The following is a 20,510-nucleotide window of genomic DNA, read 5'->3' on the forward strand; positions in this document are numbered from 1 at the left end:
TACTCTTGTATGTCTGTCTGACTAACCATCCACTACTGTTTCTAATTTCTGTCAGGTTAGTGAAATCATGTTGTTGAAAGGCAATCGGCCCATTTGGTAAGAAAGTGTCCTTCACCCGCTGTTTTTCCTCTAAATGGAATGCACATTTCCAATTGACGCAAGCCATCCCTGAGACGTATCCTATTGGTACACAAAGGCCTACCCACATCCAGAGCTATGATCCCTCTGCAGGGCTCCGATAATGAGACGTTGTGTCAGCTTTTCTTTTCCCTGACACCGCAGAGGGAAGCCTTGGCAAAAACCTGACAATCTCCAGGCGCAAGACACTGCTTGCCAGCAAAGTGGAAGCATCCAAAGTATCTATTGTATTAGAGGTCATTTTCATGTTCCTATTTTTGTCTCACATTGACAGACATAACTGGGATGCTCACTTTGAGTTATTTATGTTTTGGCCAGTTTTGGCCAGTTTTGAATTGTAACACAGTTTTAGTCAAAATGCTTTTAACCACATATTCAAAATCGGTACTTTATGCTTGTGTATAGTTATTCTTTTAAAAAATAAAATAACCTAAAAGATTCAGGAAATTGCCCCCTTTTTATTTTCTATTAACTTATTTGTTGATTTCATTTATTATCACTCTCGTATTTTTGTATTATTATTGGGGGTTTTTGGGGGTTTTTTGCTATGTGTGTTTTTTTTTGTTTGCTTTGTTGTTGTTTTTTAACTCTACTCTTTCTTTTTGTCATTATTATTATTGTTATTTCTTTTCTTGGTTTTGTTGTGTTTTTTTATGTTACGGTTGTTTTCTCTAAGTGTACTTGATGGGTTTGTCTGTAAGCTCATCTACTTAAAAGTTGTTTTATAGACTTTTGTAATTACAAACAGTGGATTGCATATATGAAAACAGCCTTGGAAAAAAATGAAAAAAATAAAGTATAAAAAAAAAAAAAGATTCAGGAAATTGGAGGTTAAAGCTCTGTTTTATCACAAATCTCTGAATATATTATAATTCTGCTGTTATTAATTGTATTTTTGAAGTACTGCTGCTACAGCTTTTGAAAAAAAAATGTGGCACGAATATTTATCACCATAAGTTTTGTCCCTCCAGAGTAAAACAGTTCCCTCCATCTCCAGTGAAAGTGACTTATAGCTGCAAACACAGTGGGAAGGTGGTGGTGTTTGATCGGGTGGGCATCACATACCAGCCTCTGTGTGCGAGCAAGGATCAGAAAATTACGCCATCGGAAGATAATTATGTAAGTCTGTCTCTTAACAACCAGCAGCAGCAAAACTGGTTCGTACCCAGCAGAGTTTGATTGACAGGCTCTCTATATAAGAGGAGGGAGGTTTGAGCCTCAGTCACTGTTGTGCCTGAAGTCCTGCAGACTGTGGATGTAGTGAACCAAAGTGGACTTTACGCTTTTTACGCACGAGGTTTTACAGGAGAAGACCACTTCTCTTCTTTCATTTAATCATCGGCTTTTTTTTCAGATTTCAACTTTTTTTATTTCCTTGTTGTCGGATATCTGACTGAATTTAATAATAAAGACTGCATTCGTTCAGGTAAGTTATGTAACTTAGACGGCACTGCAGCCTATTTATCCTTGAACTTGTCTGTGTGGAGGTGGTTTATATAGGTATATAAGTGATTCATTACCTGTTGACTGAAAGCACTTAAAGAAATAAGCGATATTATTCCTCAATAGAGATGCTGTAAACAGTATTGTAGCTGAATATCCGGATTTTTTTTTTCTTCTTCTTCTTATTGTAGCATTATTATCTCGTTTTATTTTTTATTTAATTATTAACTGTGAAGCTCAAATGCAAAGTCACCATTTAGGATGGACCCAGGGTGTCGAAAAAAAGACATAAAAACTAACAAAAAAAACATTTCTGTTGTTTTTTGAAGGAGATATGATACTCAGGAGAAGTCTCTTCTTGCTGCTCTTATCATTTAATATCCTCCACGCATTAACTCAAGGTAAGTGGAACACTTTTAATGCTGACTAATAATACAATGAAATAATACAAGTTATTGATATGATTGTTAATCTTATTGAAACTAACTCAATGCTAGAAACCCCACTATAACTTGAGGTGCAATCATCCAGTCCAGTGAAGTTTTTAAATTCTCTAAATTTTGCCATTTGTTCCTTTGTCTTAAAAATAGATATTCTTTTTTTTCCATTTTTCTTCTTCTTTTCCCCCTAAAATAACTGTCCATTTGCATTTCCTCTGGTCTGATTTGTTAGATGGTGAGCAGGAAGACGAGACATCGTTCGACTTGTTTGAAATCTCCCACATCACTCGCAAGACTCTTGGGGCCAAACAGTTCCGGGGCCAAAACTCAGATGCCCCCGCTTACCGCTTCATCCGCTTCGACCACCTGCCCCCAGTGAGCCCCCCCATACTAAAACAAATACTAAGTCAGATCCAAAACAATGAGGGCTTTGTGTTTGTGGCCAGCATGCGACAGGACCGCTCCTCACGGGGCACCCTGATTGGTGTGGAGGGCCCCAATGGCCAGCGGCAGTTTGAAATTGTGTCCAACGGACGGGCCAACTCTCTGGACCTGGTATACTGGGTGGACGGCTCCCAGAACGTGGTTTCATTCGAGGACGTGGACCTGTCTGACTCGCAGTGGAAGAATATCACGCTTCATGTTCACGGGGAAAACGCAAACCTGTATGTGGGCTGCAGCCTGATGGACGGCTTCACCCTGGATGAGCCTTTCTACGAGCACCTGCGGGCTGAGGGGAGCCGCATGTATGTTGCGAAGGGATCCATCCGGGAGAACCACTTCAGGGTAAGACGCTGCGGCTTATGAGTAGCTTGACAAGGATTTCACAGGATCTGGAAACTTATAGTGTTTCTCCTTCAGTCCATTTGTGACTCTTCTAGCTGTGCTGAGCGAGTTTAATGGCGCTATAATGTTTTGTCACCTCTCGTAAGTTACAAGAAACTGTGGTCTTAACTAAGCTTATAATAAAAAGCATTTTAAACAACAGTTTCCAGAAGTAGAGACAAACATACCCCCTCATCAAAGTGTGTCAGAATGGCTCAGTGTTGCCCTGATCTTCCTGCGTGGAACAGACTCCAAATTTAGACTCTAAATTGCTCCTTATGTGTAAAATCGAGTGTGACAAGGTCAAGAGGGAAAGTGTGTTAGACTGTTTCCCAATGCATGCTTGAATAGGAGTAAGTTGGTATAGAAAATGGACATGTCACTTCTGAAATATGCCAAAGTAGCCAAAATATGTAACGGAAACATATTTTTTTTTACCAAACAGGGCCTTCTGCAGAACGTGCGCTTCATCTTCGACACCACAGTGGAAGACGTCCTGCTAAGCAGAGACTGCGACGTGCCTACACCAGGTAAGAGTGGTTATCTTTAAGGTGTTTAAACCAGCATTCACCCACAGGTTCCTGCCATACTCGAGCAGTGGGAGCCATTTATATTTGTGTGATTTTCGTAAGCCCAATGATGAGTCAAAATAATCATATTTGCTAACTGTTTCAAGCCCGATACCTTACAGATGTGATTGGGAAACTCCTTCACATGCAATCCTCCAAAGCATGATATCTGTGCTTTGTTAAGTATCAACCACAGCAACTTTCCAGAGCAAACAGTTTAGCATTCTCGGTTGACTCCCTTTGTACGAATTTAGCTTTTTTTTTTTTTTTTTGGTCTTTTTTTTAAAGTGGGTCAAGAGGCCTGCATATTTGTTATGTGGCAAGATCGCCCATCATGACTTCACGTTCACGGAAACAACAGTGTGGATGCAGTGGGGCTTGAGGTCGAGCAGCGTGCGTGGTGAACAAAAGGAGATACAGATGCTTACATTTATTTCCATTGGCAGTGGACTCGGGATAATGCCCTGGGAAAGAAAAGAGAAAGTGAATGCTATACTGTAGAGCAGGGAGCTTCCACTTCCAGCTGCACACACACACAATGAAGTCATGAATTGGCTGATTGGGTTGCTTTTCTCAGCTGAAGCTTTGCTCGCATGAGGAATAGTACCTCGTGATCCTCAGCGGGGCTCACACGAAGAGCGGCTGCAACTAAAAAGACACAGATATCTGATTAAATATGGACATAGTTATCCATTACAACAAAGGTCACCAGATGTGTGTCTTTGGTTCACTGTGACAAAGCAAATCTAGTGTGCGTGTTTGTGCGTGACAGAGCAGTTGTTGTATTTCTGTTGCCACAAACAGTGTTGAATTCCAGCTGAATGAGTTTATTTGTTTAACAAATGTCACCAAGGCCTGGGAGTTTTCTGCCTGCTGGCTGGTACCAGTCAAGGTTCTGTCCTGGTAGCAATTCTAATGCCAAAAGTCACTCATAAACCCACATAACCACCGCTCATAAAAAACTGTCATGATGGACATTAATGAGCAGTATTAAAACTACCCAAGCCTTCTGCTCTGTTTTAATCTTTCCTCTATCTGCTTTGAGAAAATAAGAGAGCGTCTATCAAGGAGAGAAGAATGTGTAAACGCTTTCACAGACGCGCTTGCGCGCGTTCACATGCACACGCGGCATGAAGTCCTCCTGAGGTTTGAATGAATCCAGCAGACTGAAAGGGAAAGAAAACATAGCGCTGGCTACAGTGGAACATCATTGGGCAATTTGGACGACTACTTGATTTAGAGTCCCCCGGTCTGCTATTAATCTTCACCAATTTACATAGCGAGCTCCCAAACCGGTTGCAGATATGTGCTGTGCTTTGGCTGAGTGACAGGCATACCATGGAGCTTTGATATGTGAGTTGTGTGTTTGTTTTCAGCAGCACACATTCATAAAGCTCATCATATCACTGGAGTTCAGCGGTTTGAGATACAAATTAGGGAAAATAAATTGAGGTAAAGCATAGATGCTTATAATTTCAAACAATGCATACTCCACCCAACAAAAGACGCCCTGTCCTGCTCTGTGATTTGTATTTTTGTTGTACAAAGGTTACAGCTGGCAGACACGTTACGCTGGGCTGGACTTCCTTCTTCAGATGTGCAAAGAAGACTTTAGCCCTTCAAACGATCCTGTGATTTAAGAGGTGCATTCCCTTTCACATTATGTGCTGAAGGAGAAGAGTTTCTAGTGTTAGTAATGAATGATAAATGCTGCAACTCAAGAGATTTTCACACACTCTGGACTCTACTGTGCTGACATCTAGACAAAGGTATCTCCAGCGCCTGTGCTACCTTTCAGCTGAAAGGACAAGACCATGAGCTTCACAGGCTTCACAGGTGGTCACTCTGGTCTGTTAAGATCATATTGGAAGTGTCCACGTCTGTAAAAGGTCGTGGAGATTTATGATGCCAATGATGTGGTTTCTCCTCACTCCAGGAACACCCAGATTTTTGCCATACCATCCCCTTCCATCCTCCCACAGCCAACCCTGCTGTCATCTCTGGTGGAGAGATTTACCGTCACCATTTCAAACAGATACATTTGTCAAATCAAACACACACTGACTGAACATCTGTTTTTGGGAACGCGATAAACATTGTAATCACCACATTGTTGTGATCTTTTTGCCGGCTACGGGGAAAACAGGAAATGACCCTGATCAGAGTCCTTGTATTTCAATCATTATATCTCTCAAATGTGTTTTCCATCACGAGTGTTGTCGTTCATTTGCTCGCTTGCTCATTCACCCTGATGTCTGTTTGTTTTTCGCCCCTCCAGATAATGCTAATATTGTGAGCGAGAGCGCAGAAATTGTGGATGTGAGTCCTTCCATCACCACAAACATTATCGGTCAGAAGACAGACGATGTGGGCGCAGATATGTGCGAGCGCTCCTGCGAGGAACTTAGCACGATGTTCCAGGAGCTCAACGGCCTACGTGTTGTCGTCAGCAACCTTATTGATGGCCTGCAAAAAGTGGTAAGTATGAGAAGTGACACAGTGTAAATCATTGTGTTTGTTTTAGACGAGCTACTGCCTGTTTCGCCGTGCTTTACGCGCCAATTTTAGTGATGAATGTGTCAAAATGCGTTTATGTGCGAGGGAAGAAAATGAACATTTCAGAGAAAATTGACATTTTACGAAAACAAATGATCCAATCCTCAGTGTGGCGGCCAGGAGGTAAGAGGTTTAAATTGGGTTACTAGGTAACCTACATTGGTTTGAAAGCAAACAGCAAGTAGCCGCGGGACTGTTTATAGAGTCGCCTGTGATGGCTGAACCCGTTTGACTCCCGCTATCTGTGGCAGTGTGAGTCAGACAGATTTTATGACATGTTACATGTGGATATAGGAAGTGTTCCCCTGGCAGCGTTGGGGTCCAGTCTAATGTCTGGCTGTGTTTAAACAGCCCATGTGTTTCCTCTGGGAGCCTCCCAGCAATAAGAGTCTGGGCATGAACCTTGGGAAAAAAAACAAAAACGGCTGGGATGAGAAGGGTCCCTGAGGCTCTTCCAGACCGAGTGGTGTCTTAGATTCTAGTGCTGCACACGGCTGCCTCCCTTTTCCAACGGGAGGACGCATACACACACACACACACACACACACACACACACAAATCTTTGGCAGTAGTTTATCGACTGACAGTTCCCAAGTGTTCAGGAGTCCAGCCAGAGATCCCCTGGTCTCCAGTTGGGTGGGAGGTTACAACTAAGCAGCACTTTTCAATGGGCTATTTTCCTAGAAACATTAGATATAAAGACATGTAGTGTGCTATTTGAAGTAATGAGAAGCACATTTTGAAATCAACATTTCCTCGTCAATACAATGCAGTAGCTTTTACGTGTTGATGTACTTTTTTGAGTTAATTTAAAGATCCATCATTCTTCTTTCTGGTCAGTTGATTTTTTTCCCTCATGAGGCGATCTGAAAGAAAATTGTGATAAATCGTGATATGATGGTTTTCACCTTAGAGCTCCACTGACCTGGAGAGGGACGGATAGGTTCACATAGGATAGGATGACAGGAGGCTACATTTGTCCCTTGATTATCATAATATGTATAGTGGTGGTTGTGTTTCTCAGAGAGCGCTTTAACTTGACTGGTTTTCAACATAATTAATCTTACTTTTATAAGAGTAATATTTAAGTGAGAAACTTCTACTGGAGCAGGATGTATTATTCCACCTGGTGAAAAGTAACCTCAGATGTGCTCTCTTAGTAGTATCAGCTTGTCAGCAGGTGTATACCTTCACATTCTTCATGGAATAGAGTGTACTTTTTATTACGAGCGTGTCCTAATAATTTCTGTCTGATCTCCTTTCTGACTGCAAATCCGTCTGTTGTTGTATGTTAAGACAGAGGAGAACACAGTCATGAAGGAGGCCCTTGGGAGGATGAAGAACACTTCAGAGAAAAACATGTGCTGGCAGGATGGCCGCCTGTTCGACGATAAGGAAGACTGGGTTGTAGACAGCTGCACCAAATGCACCTGCCAGGTAGTGCCAAGTCATATGGAAATATGGACAGATTTACTGTGGATATCAACAAGCCTGATATATGTCTAATATTCATTGATGGCAGGAGTCCAAGATCGTGTGTCACCAAATTACATGCTCCGCAGTGGCCTGTGCCAGCCCGTCATTTATCGACGGCGAGTGCTGCCCCGTTTGTATGTGTAAGTATTCCATTAGCCAATGCACCCAGCATATAAACACAATTATAAATACATGCAGTTTTATGCATGCATGCTATTTCAAAGTAATGGTTCAATATGCCGTAAAAACAATATTCCATGCGTATTAAATTTTAATACCACAGAACTGTTGCAGCCAGTTTGTCTTTGTGAGCGACCCACATATTTATTGGTCAAAATATAAGACACTCTGGTGGCTACTGTGGGTTTTTCAGATGAGGTCATGTGCTAAACAGGGCTGATATAAAGAATAAAAGCAGTCCAGTTATGATCTTTTGCTAGTACTATTTTAATATTGAGGAGAGAGGGAGTGCAAAAAAAAAGGAATAAAATGTTTGTGCTTTTACTTCTGCCAGCTCACGACAGAGATGATGGCTGGTCCCCCTGGTCAGAGTGGTCAGAGTGGACCGAGTGCACGGTCACCTGCGGGACAGGAACTCAACAGAGGGGTCGGTCATGTGATGCAACCAGCAACCCCTGCACCGGACCTGCTATCCAGACCCGCAAGTGCAGCCTGGGCAAATGCGACAGCCGTGGTAAGGATGTTTTTAAAATCTCCTGTCACTCAGTTTTAAATAAATGGCATCCAGTAGTAACCCCCTGAGTGCTGTGATACCATCTTGATCAAACTAAGCATCTGCCATTGCCACAACTACACAATAATCTAAAACAAGTATGACATATGGAAGGGGGGAACATGATGGAATTGTGGGAAAACTAAGTTAAATATGAGATGAGATCCCACAAAGTGCAAAAAGACTGAGTTCACGCCTCATAAATCTGATGAAAATGGATCCATCTGATTGAGGCTGAAGCCAAGTGAAGAGCTGGATCGCGTGGTCGGGTTGCAGGGTGTGCCCAGTCAAAGTTAATTCCAAATAAATCACAGGGTGTTCCACGGTGCAATGACTCACCACACAATAACAAATATAAAATCTTAATTAATTTGATCATTAGATGTACTATATATGAGGTGGATTCCAAAACTGATGAATTGTGTGTTTGATAAATTGTGGGATTATCATGTGTTATTACTTGCAGCTTACATTACACTGCATCTGTGTGAGTGACTGAATCAGTCTAACCACTGGAGGATAGTTTACCCACAATGACATAAATACTGGCGCAAGCATCTTAGAACATCTTTGAAAGTGAGCCACCATCGCCGGCATCACATAATGTTTACTTGCAGAAAATGTGGTGGCCATTTCTTTTTGCTTTCGCAAATTATACATGTCTGTAACTATTTGACTGAGTGGAAATCTGGAGGATAATACATGACATGTGTTTAGGGGATATCTCTGCCTGATGTGTTTGATGTTTGATATACCCAGTTCGCCAGAACGGAGGGTGGAGTTTGTGGTCGCCGTGGTCGTCCTGCTCAGTGACCTGTGGAGAAGGACAGATCACCAGGATACGACACTGCAACGCTCCCGTGCCACAACTGGGGGGTAAAGACTGCGAGGGGAGTGGGAGAGAGACTCAGCGCTGCACTGCCAAGCCCTGTCCCAGTGAGTATTCCAGCCTGTTAGGGGAACACTCAAAAGCAGCATCTCCATTACAGCAGCATCCGCGTGGAATAACCAGACTTTCCTGTGCCTCATTGGCTCCCCCGAGGCGACATTCCCCATGTGTTTTGGACTGGTCTCCTGTCTGTCTTTCAGGAAATGTTGACTCAAATCAGCTCAGTATGTTTTCTCTTGTAGTAGCCTATTAAGTTCCAGGCTTCTGACTCTCTGTCTGCTTTTCAGATTTCAGACTTTAATTGATAGAGACAAAGAGTTGAAATATTTGTGGAATGAAATGTTTTATGTCATAAATTAACTCTTGAACATCTTATGTCTGTATCTTTTTTAGTTGACGGCGGTTGGGGTCCTTGGTCTCCATGGGCAACCTGTTCAGCAACATGTGGAGGGGGAGCCAAAAGTCGGTCGCGTGAGTGCAACAGCCCTCAACCTCAGTATGGCGGCAGGAACTGTATCGGGGAGGCAAACGACAGTGACAGCTGTAACAAAAAAGACTGTCCTATTGGTGAGCCTCAGTCACTCTACATTGTGTTTTTAGCCATGCGAGCGACAAGCTCTGGGGATGGCAATGTCAGTCGGTTGGTCGGTTGGTCGACTGAAATATCTCAACAACTACTGGATAGATTGTAATGACATGCACAGACATTCTTAGTGCCTTAAACTTGCCTTCTTTCTAACAGCCAGCAGGGGGCGACTCCTCTGGTTGCAAAAAGGTAGTCTGATTGTATAGAAGTCTATGAGAAAATGAGCCTACTTCTCACTTGATTTATTACCTCAGTAAACATTGTAAACATGAGTTTATGGTCTCAATCACTAGTTTCAAGTCTTCTTCAATACAGCATGATGTTCGTTTAGTAAATTATGGTCCCATTTAGAGTCAGATAGACCATAAAGCAGGGTATGCTTTAGGGCGTGGCTACCTTGTGATTGACAGGTCACTACCACGGCGTTGTCCGTTCTGGGAGCTGTCCGTGTTTTCGTCTTACAACTTTAACCCTTTCACAGTGTGTTTTCAGTTCATGAGAGTCGCCTAAAAATGTCTTCTTCAGCATTCGGTTGTACTTAGCTCCACCCTCTCGTGTCACTTCTGGTTGCAAAAAGCCAAGATGGCAACGGTTAAAACGTAGAGAATATAGGCTTTAAAAAAAACAACAGCTTTTTGAATATTGATGTTAAATAATGTTGAATATTTTATCTTGAAGCATCAAGTTGATATAAAAACCATTACAACTTAAAGTTGAATCATTTGGAGACAGACCATACAGATATGTCCGGTGATGTTTAATCCATTTCCTTTGTTTGTACCCATTCGTGTCATCTAAATCCCTTTCAGATGGCTGTCTGTCTAATCCGTGCTTTGGGGGAGTGGAATGCAACAGCTCTCCAGATGGATCCTGGGAGTGTGGCCCATGTCCTGCTGGTTTCCGTGGAAATGGCACAAACTGTGAAGACATCAATGAGGTAAAAGTTCCTGTTTTTCTTGCATGGACCAGACAAGTATTTAAGACTTCATTCATGTATTTATTGGTCTGCATTTTACTGATACTTGTCACTCCGTCCTCCAGTGTGACATGGTGTCAGATGTTTGCTACAAAGTGAGTGGAGTGCAGCGCTGCGTCAACACCGATCCAGGTTTCCACTGCCTGCCCTGTCCGAAGCGCTACAAGGGCACCCAGCCTTTCGGTATGGGTGTGGAGGCTGCCAAAAAGACCAAACAGGTGAGTTGAAGTTATGATACATGTCCACAGGGACGTTTTCTATTGTGAGGGATCACCTCTCTTCCTAGCATTGGACGCTTGATGGGCTGTCATGAGACACAATGATCGTCCTGATTGGACGAACGCTTTCCCTCGTGGGTTGCTGCTCCCAGCTGTCAAACTAAAACCAACATGGCAGCTCGTTTGGAAACTTTATTCTCTTATATCACGAAAATAGTTCACTGAAATGTGTCTGAATACATTTTATGCAAGAAATAAGCCATGCAGTTGCTAAATCTGTCTTTATTTTGGATCGACAATGGTTATTTTAAAAGTCCCTCAGGAGTTTCCAGAGACGTTGAGTTGCGCCGGATGCCCCTGATTTACATAAAGTAGCCTCGACCTCAACTTTATGCAAATGAGGAGCAGCCAACGTGACGCCCCGTCTCTCGAATCTCACCGCCACGCTACCAGAATGCATTGCACAGTTGCTTACATAGACAATGAGTTGGAAGCGTGGAAAGGACGGAGGCTTTGGACACGTACCAATACTCTCATTCAGTGTTAATAACAGACTGTTGATTGGATGCCATTCAAACAGAGGTAGCTTTTTAGAGAAGTGAGAACAAAATGCAATAAAGAAAGGGATACAATGTGGGCCTTTAACTCCAGGCTAGGTTTTCAAAATCAGTTGTGTGGACTGTTGTTTGTCAGATCCAAATTCACGAATGATGGAAGCAGCAGCTCGGGTGAAATATAAGCCATATTGTTGCAGTGAGAGTGTTTACAGAGCATTGGCGGCGAGGCCACCATGTATGAATCACCTTGACCCAGTATCTGCAAGCAGAAGGAGAGGGAGGAGAGTTGGGCAACTCTTTACAACAAACATATGTTACACATCTCTGTTACATTCACTGTAAAATCAGAGGCAGATTTAAACTGTAGTTTTACTGTAGATGTTGAACGGATCAGTGCTTTTATTCACGCAAAAAGATGTGAAGCTTTTTCTTAACATTGGCTCTACCCACTAGATCTTTAAAACAGCTCAATATTTCCACTCCTGTCATCACTAAATTGTAGCTGTATCACAGGTAATACGACATGTCTTATATGTCACATTAGTGACTTGATGATTAGTGACAAAGCGTCTTGAGATAACTTCTGTTGTGATTTGACGCTATACAAAAATAAATTGATTTGATTTGATTTGATTTGATTGGAGCGCACTTTTCTGCTCCCTTGTGATCACTGAATTCACAGACTTGCCGTGCCACTTTGACCAGCACTTGCAAAACATCCCCCATGGGCCATTTTGTCAGTCTTTGGCCTCTGCAGCTGCTTGACTTTGATATGACGCCCCAATTTCACTAATTGATTTGGGAAAAGGGGAATTGTCTCATCGTTGGCATTAAGGGGGCTCCATTTCACCATTTTGATCAAAGGCCTGTTCTTGCTGTCAATCTCTGCTCTATGAGCTCATGGAGTGGCATCCAAACAGCAGTTATGTTCATCCTCTGGTAACGAGTGGCAGCTGTGAATACCTTGCGCTGCAATAAAGGGGCATCAGTGGGTCTTAGTGGGATGTACGATGCATTAAGTGGGATTTCATAAAATCAACTGTCTGCCCCGCACTTTGGCTTTGTCCAAAATCTATCTCTTAACCCTTCACTGTGATTTGGAGTAGCCCTCAATTTGGGGTGGCCTTCCAAAAAGAAAGCTACAAGGAGTTGTGGCAAGATAAGTACTCTTGACTTGAACATGACACTGAAAGCTTACAACAACAAAAAAACATGTAAAAACACTGATGACAAGGACATGGGGGGCCATTTTTTTTTTCCTTTTCTGGCAAATCTCATCCAGTGCACTTGATGTCGGATGTGGTCAGTGACAAATCTCATAATACAGTTACACCTGCCCTGTTTTTGGCTGTACCGCAGAGGGCCAGCCCTACAAATGTAAAAGTCTGTCACTGAGTGATGAAGTTACACGATTGGTCAGCTGAGTTTTGGAGTTCCCCCATTGGCCGTTGCTCTTTCAAATTGAAAATGAGGGGAATAGTCCATTATGCAAATGAGCCCGTCTAGCACGACGCGTCCGGCTTACGAAAGTTGCCGTTCCCTAGTGTCCTCACTGGACCTAGTGGACGTGTACCGCTGGATTTAACATTATAGACATGACCACTGACTATTTGTGTAACAATTTAGCCACAAATTCACAGACTGACCATACACGATCCAGCCATATACTCGGTTTTTGACTTTGTCTTGTTTTTCTTTAGGAATGTGAGCCAGAGAACCCATGCAAGGACAAGACTCACACCTGTCACAAATATGCCGAATGTATCTACATCAGCCACTTCAGTGACCCTATGTACAAGTGTGAGTGCAGGACCGGTTACGCTGGAGATGGCTACATTTGCGGAGAAGACTCCGACTTGGATGGCTGGCCCAATCAGAACCTTGTGTGTGGTGCCAACGCCACTTATCACTGCAAGAAGGTATTTTATTGAACTCCATCACCTCATTTGATGTTGCCTTTCCTGCAGTGATGGTATCTGTAAAATTGCCCTCTACCATTTCAGGATAACTGCCCTAGCCTTCCCAACTCTGGACAAGAAGACTTTGACAAAGACGGTCAAGGAGATGCTTGTGACAAGGATGACGACAACGATGGAATACTAGATGAGAGGGTACGAGAGTTTTTAACACATTTTCTTATATGATCAGATTCTTGATACTCGAACAATTCCCTAACCACTCTGTACTCTCCGCCACAGGACAACTGTCCCCTCCTTTACAATCCTCGCCAGTTTGACTTTGACAAGGATGAAGTTGGCGACCGCTGCGACAACTGTCCCTATGAACACAACCCTGCTCAAATAGACACCGACCACAACGGAGAAGGGGACGCCTGCGCAGTGGACATTGATGGCGATGGTAAAATAGCCAAGCCTAAACAGATAAAATAATGTAATCAGTCCATCTAGAGCAGCTAATTGTTATATGTATACCTTAAATGCATCAACTGCCCTTTTCCCTCAGATATTATGAATGAAAACGACAACTGTCCCTACGTGTACAACACTGAACAGAAGGACACGGACATGGATGGAGTTGGTGACCAGTGTGACAACTGTCCATTGTTGCACAACCCCGACCAGGTACCATATCACACTGACTGCATATATGACACTTTCCTGTACAACAGTAGGTACAGGAAGTGTTAATACTGTTAACCTCTCTCTGTATTTATCCAACAGACTGACGTGGACAATGACCTGGTTGGAGATCAGTGTGACAATAACCAGGACATCGATGAAGACGGCCATCAGAACAACCTGGACAACTGCCCCTATGTGGCCAACGCCAACCAGGCTGACCACGACAAGGATGGCAAAGGAGACGCATGTGACTATGATGATGATGATGATGGTATACCTGACGACAGGGACAACTGCAGACTGACACCCAACGCAGACCAGGTGGACTCTGATGGTGAGGATGTAACATAGAAAGGTTTTTAAAAGTTGCAGCGTCGGGCGCATGCCATGTGCTTTTGATTCATGTGTGAATCCAGCTGTTGATGTTTTGCATATTTGCCCAGTGGTATACGTACTGTTTAATACAGTAATGCAGAAATGATAATACAGAGGGTTCTAGTAGAAACCCAAAATACAAGTATGCACCTGAAAATGAGCACAACAGGTCCTCTTTAATGCCGCATGCTTGAAATGGTTTGATGCAGCTATAATTTTTATTTATTGCCAATTTCTAATACAATGTTTATGGAAAACCAACAGATGTTGTACTTTGTAATGAATGGGTATTATGTAGTGAGTTGTTTTTTTTAGTGAGTATAAAGTACACAAAAACTAGAGAATAACATGAGTAAACATTATTTGTTATTTTCTTCCAAATATGATATAGTAAGTAATGAAATACGACTTCTTTTACATAAAGATACAATACGACATATAGAGATTGGAAGTTCATTGACAAAATAATCTCACCACAAGGTCCACTCAGTAGCCGTTGAAACCTTTGATTGTATCATGAACTTCAGATGGGATTGCCCAGTTGTCATGAAGTTGTAGATGCTCAGGTTTCCCATTTTTCTGAGCACTGAAAGGACTTCTTGTTGAAAACAGCAGTTGACAAAATAATCTCACCAGTCATTAATTACCATTGAATTACCATCAGTTAATTCCCACCATTAATCTCACATGACCAGTTTATGACACATGCCAGCACAGATTAAGTTAAATATAATTTGGCTTGACGTGACAGGATTTATTGAGACTCTCGCTGTACTTGTCAGTCTGATCATCTATAGCTACATTTACAGCTTTTATAATGGCCCAGTAGTTTCTGTTTTTTTTTCACTCTTATGGACTCCATGCACTCAGACTTTGTACTCATTACCCAGTGATGTTCACATTTAGCTTCAGTATACCTTCTCCCAGATGTTTTTCACAGTCAGCAATTAGCACCACTGCAGCAGGTGTGAAATATGGTGTCTGTGGAAAGAGTTTGTGTGGGTGATGTCATTCTGCATGACTTCAGTGAGCCGCCCCGGAGGGCACACGCCAGGCTGTGAAGTTTTTATTTCCTTTAGGCTTTGCTCGTGATTAATCCACAGTACCAAATTGAAGCAGGTTTACCTGGAGTTTGTACAGCTGTCTGTAACTGGAAACAGACCGCGAAGGAGGAAGGCCCTGACGCCTTCACAGCTCGTCAGATAGTGTTTATTTGATAGGATCGTTTTAGCCCCTTGTGCAATAACAAAGATGATGACAGAAAGCAGCTAGCTACTTCCATGCAGTGGCCTTCATCAGCCACTGGCATCCTTGTGAGCTCCTGGCCTGCAATCGGGCTGTAATAGACTTCAGGCTTCAGATGGTTACAAGTATCAGTGGAAGTTGTCACAGCATGAAAAGATGGCTGATTTGCCTTAGTAGACTTGGCAAAGGTATTAAAGCCAGTTTCCTGGGAGGAATTGCTATTTTCCCCATTCATTTTTAATATTAACTTGGAGGAGCTCCTCAGCACTCACTGCGGTGGGATTTTTTATTATGATACTCACATTAGCTGCCATAGAGATGTTTCCAATTTATGGAAAAATAGGAAAAAATTGACTTTACATCATGCATGTCTGATTTAAAATAGGTCAAAACAATTTCTTTGATGTCTTTTTTTAAACAGCCGATGGAAGAGGGGATGCCTGCAAAGATGACTTTGACAACGACAGTATCCCAGATATTCTTGATGTGTGTCCGGAGAACAGTGCCATCAGTGTCACAGACTTCAGGAAGTTCCAGATGGTCCACTTGGATCCTAAGGGAACCACTCAAATTGATCCCAACTGGGTGGTCAGACACCAGGGCAAAGAGCTGGTGCAGACTGCCAACTCTGACCCAGGCATCGCAGTAGGTGAGCAGCACACATATTTTTAACAACCATTTCATGTGATGCTCTTTAAAAAAAGATTTGAAACTCCATTTGACTGCACACAGAGTCCTGAGATTGAGCCTCACGTTTCTTTCACACCATCACAGGTTTTGATGAGTTCAGTGCTGTGGACTTCAGTGGGACGATGTACGTGAACACGGACAGAGATGATGACTATGCAGGCTTTGTGTTCGGCTACCAGTCGAGTGGGCGCTTTTATGTAGTGATGTGGAAGCAGATCACACAGACTTACTGGGAGGACAAGCCCTCCAAGGCCTTTGGCATCTCTGGCGTTTCACTCAAAGTCGTCAACTCGACCACTGGCACCGGAGAAAACCTCAGGAATGCTTTGTGGCACACGGGCAACACTCCTGGACAGGTGTGCTGCAGCCTAAATGCTATTTGGTCTGTTTTAAAGACTATAGCAGTATTAAAAGTGTTGTTAACTTTTTCACATAGGTACGGACTCTGTGGCATGACCCCAAAAACATTGGTTGGAAGGATTACACAGCTTACAGGTGGCATCTCATCCACAGACCAAAGACTGGTTTTATAAGGTAAGAAATTATGTTGACCAGAACAGGAACACTTTGTTTATCCGTCTAAATAATAGACAACTTTGACTGCTCCAAAGAGCTACTATATTTTAGTCATTTTATGTAATCGCTCATATCTCTCTACTGCAGTTTTTTGTAGTTAATGTAGTGACAGAGTTGACTGTACATTAGTAAATATCTTAATTATGTCTGTGCTGTGTTTTGCAGGGTTGTGGTCTATGAAGGTAAACAGATCATGGCCGATTCAGGGCCAGTTTACGACAAGACGTTTGCCGGAGGAAGGTTAGGCTTGTTTGTCTTCTCGCAAGAGCTGGTGTTCTTCTCCGACCTCAAGTATGAGTGCAGAGGTTAGTACAAAAACTTTGATTACTTTAGAGTTCTGACCATACATTTTTTTTTTTGGTTATAGAAATAATGACGTGTGTGTATGTGTGTGCATGTATGATGTTAAATAATTTCAAAAAACAGAAACCTACGTTAATGCATTACAGGATAACCGTTGTTTGTACCCTGTGTTAAACCTGAAGTTTATTTATTTGTCAAGTAACTTCCGTACTTAAGTTACGCCACTTCCGGTGTTATTTTAACCAAAACCACAATCTTTTCCTAAACCTAACCAAGTACTTTTGTTGCCTAAACCTATCCCAAGTCGATCTAATACCCACCTTTGTCCATGTGGGGGAGCTGTTCACGACGCAATTAATTCCGTAGAGTTTGAGCTGGTTTATGAATAAGATTAAATGATAAATTAGGACATGATCTATGACTATTTTATGAGGTTGGGGAAGTGATTAAGAATCTTTCTGTCACTTTGGCAGGGGTTAGCTATTTTTCTAACGAACACAGACATACATAGAGACATTTTGAGTTACGTAACTCTTTAAACAGCATTTTTATATTAGTATACTGTCCTATCAAGTGCTTCAACGTAATAAATGCAGTGTGGTGTAAGCGCGATGCAGCCATCATTTACATTACATGAACACAACTTAGGCGTTATACGTAAATGTAAACAACTGTACATATAGACGTTTAAGGGCTTAGTTTTGCGATTGATGTGTGTGCGTGTGTGTGTGTATTGTATGTATGTGTATTTAATGTGGGCACATATGTGATCCACATACGTCAATACATATACAGATCAAAGATCAGAAAGTGGGGGTGCAAACCTTCTCCATCTTTGAATAATGTGGGTAAAGTCTTTAAACCTTCAACATGTTTTTTCAAACCTCAGATGAGTCGGATTTGCCAACAGTGTCCACAAGGTAATGATGAGAGGGGGTTATGTGTTGTGTGTTGGCTGAAGCAACAAAAAAAAAGGTCACGCTATATTTCTGCTTGTCAGCTTGTCCATGTACAATGCCCCAGAAGCATTGTGAAAGATCTTGCGTGTTGGTCCAAGGACTTCAGATCTTCTGTTGAGTGCTAAACAGTGGAAAATGAGCCTGCAGCCTTTTCACAATCACAGCCACAGTTACTGAAGTCACGCTTTTTTTTCTTCTTTTTTTTGACGCACACGGTGCACATGTTGTTGCTGCACTCTGGCACTTTGACTGTGTGAATCTCGTTGAGTGTCCTAGTTTTGATTATAAATGTGACGGTAATGGAAGCTATTTTCTCAATCTTTCCACAGATAACTGAATCAAGTCTGATAGAAAAAAACATCAGAGGGCAAAAGACAAGAATCTCTCAAAGTAAACATCACGTCATCGCTAAATCCATTTCAACCTAAATGAGACTTTCCATACTTCTCCATGCTTTGCCTTGATCCATCCACTGGAGAGGAAACCATGGCCCATTTCAGTTTTCCTGTTGACTTATATCCATTTCTCAAGCTGGGAAAGAGAAACTGATGAGAGTAGACACGTTTTTAAAAAGCAGATTATCTAATTATAACTAGTGTACTTATGTCTTCATTTTAAAGGATTCATTGTACAACCACTTACATGCTGTATATGCTTTCCTACAGTTTCTTGTAACTTGTAAGTGACTCGGTCGTTCTCTATCTTTAATATGTTTTTGTCTGTTTGAGATTACAGATTAGTAATTACTAGTAATTACAGATTACTAGATACAGTGTCTGACAAACATAAACTGTAACCAAAGCATAATCACTTAGCTGCCTCAAGTCCATTTCTATTTCTCCTCATTATTTTCACCCTGAATGTGTTTTTTTTTTCTATGGAGAACGATTTAAATAAGCCATTTTAGTAAATGCCAAAGATGTTTATACTAAGTCTGTATTATAATTCCTTTTTGTAAATTATTTATGCTCTGCTTGTTTTGTTTGTTTGCATTTTTTGCTAGAGTTTGTAAATAATTATTTATTTGTTTACACTGACAAAACGCATAATTGAATATCACGAACGTCAAGATAACACATTATAATATCGCAAGATTTTTTAGTGTTGTCATGATGTATTTCCTTTACTTGTTAGTTTTTCAAATCTTTCACATAAACTGCAGCGTAAAGCTGTGGAGAGGATAAACATCTGCAGCCTTTAAGTAATCACATACATAAACACAGCACGTGTTTATGTATGTGATAGTAGCTGCCAGAGGAAGGTAATTCTGGTAGTATGTGTACGTTACAAAAAGCCACTGTTTATTTTCTTAGCTGTCCACACAGGGCCTCATTGTCCTCAAAGTGATATATCACTTTGGTACACGTGGAACATTTTTCAGTGCTCGTACTCTACGCCTATAGGAGCTTATAAATGATCCATCACTAAAATTGGCTGCAAATTGGGCTACTGGCACTGTAGCACGCACCCTTTCCTTGCATGATATTGAAACACTTTTTATACTTACAACAAAAAACGAAAGTAGATCAAGGTTTTAGCATCAGTTTTAAAGGTAGTTAAATAGAATTGCAGTTTAAGTGGCTGATTCCTAGTAGATCTGATGTTGTGTACTAAGCACCAAGACACATATCACATCAACAGCTGAGAGTCTGAGGTTCAGAAGTCAGTAATTGTGTGTGATGGAGTCGCGAAGATCAAATACAGTGAAAATATTTTATACAAATTACTTTTTCATTCATATGTTAGTCACAAGTATCACTTATGGATGTTGTGAAACTTGACAGTGTTGGTTGAAACTGAATCCAGATGAAGGTCTCTAAAGACAAAGTGTGACTGTGTGACTGTTTAGTGTGGATCGAGGACGTGTTAGTGTGCAACCTTGTTGTCGTTAGTCTGTATAGCAGCCGTGTTCTTCCGTGTTTGGGTTCCATCTTGTTCATTTTGTTGAGAGTTTGCAATGCACAAAATGTAAATTTGTTTTGTATTCTTGTGTTGTTAGATATACATTTTCTACAAACATTAGTGTAAGATTGTTCTGTTTCATAAATAAATCTCTTGTACACAAGTTTGTTGATTATATACATTATGATTAAGGTGATGACATTTTGAACAGACATGGATGTAAACTGCAACTTGACTGGTTGGTGGAGGCATACAACCGCGAGGCGGTAATTCTAGTTGTCAACAAATTCCATAAAAAGACCTAATCCAAGATTTGTGTTACACAGCCTTGCAATACTTTATGACTTTCCTATTTTGTATCTGGCTCTCAGCCCCAAACTCATTTGTTCCTACTGACTATGCAAATCTTGTAGTTTCATTTTTTTTTTTTTAAAAAGGCTTAATAATCTGCATAAACAGCTGGGCACTGTAG

At 41.6% G+C, this 20,510-nt stretch overlaps 1 protein-coding gene across 3 annotated transcripts; it reads left to right on the top strand.

Moving 5' to 3' along the window:
• Nucleotides 1-1,172: 1,172 nt before the first annotated feature.
• On the top strand, nucleotides 1,173-20,201 carry thbs2a (thrombospondin 2a). 3 transcript variants are annotated; one of them, XM_074646332.1, is made up of 23 exons: nucleotides 1,173-1,257; nucleotides 1,911-1,982; nucleotides 2,254-2,807; nucleotides 3,292-3,376; nucleotides 5,694-5,893; nucleotides 7,268-7,408; nucleotides 7,494-7,587; nucleotides 7,962-8,141; nucleotides 8,940-9,116; nucleotides 9,463-9,636; nucleotides 10,465-10,592; nucleotides 10,697-10,849; nucleotides 13,107-13,325; nucleotides 13,410-13,517; nucleotides 13,605-13,764; nucleotides 13,870-13,988; nucleotides 14,088-14,322; nucleotides 16,030-16,257; nucleotides 16,383-16,654; nucleotides 16,735-16,832; nucleotides 17,040-17,179; nucleotides 18,067-18,097; nucleotides 18,466-20,201. In XM_074646332.1, the coding sequence occupies exons 2-23, from the start codon at nucleotides 1,916-1,918 to the stop codon at nucleotides 18,467-18,469; spliced, it is 3,567 nt and encodes a 1,188-aa protein (XP_074502433.1). In that variant the 5' UTR covers nucleotides 1,173-1,257; nucleotides 1,911-1,915; the 3' UTR covers nucleotides 18,470-20,201. The 3 variants fall into 3 exon arrangements, with proteins under 3 accessions (XP_074502433.1, XP_074502432.1, XP_074502434.1); XM_074646331.1 differs by lacking the exon at nucleotides 1,173-1,257 and adding an exon at nucleotides 1,362-1,564; XM_074646333.1 differs by lacking the exons at nucleotides 1,173-1,257; nucleotides 18,067-18,097 and adding an exon at nucleotides 1,362-1,564 and having other exon boundaries at nucleotides 18,466-18,662.
• Nucleotides 20,202-20,510: the final 309 nt, after the last annotated feature.

The sequence above is a fragment of the Sebastes fasciatus genome, chromosome 9, assembly GCF_043250625.1.
Source record: "Sebastes fasciatus isolate fSebFas1 chromosome 9, fSebFas1.pri, whole genome shotgun sequence".
Lineage (NCBI taxonomy): Eukaryota > Metazoa > Chordata > Actinopteri > Perciformes > Sebastidae > Sebastes > Sebastes fasciatus.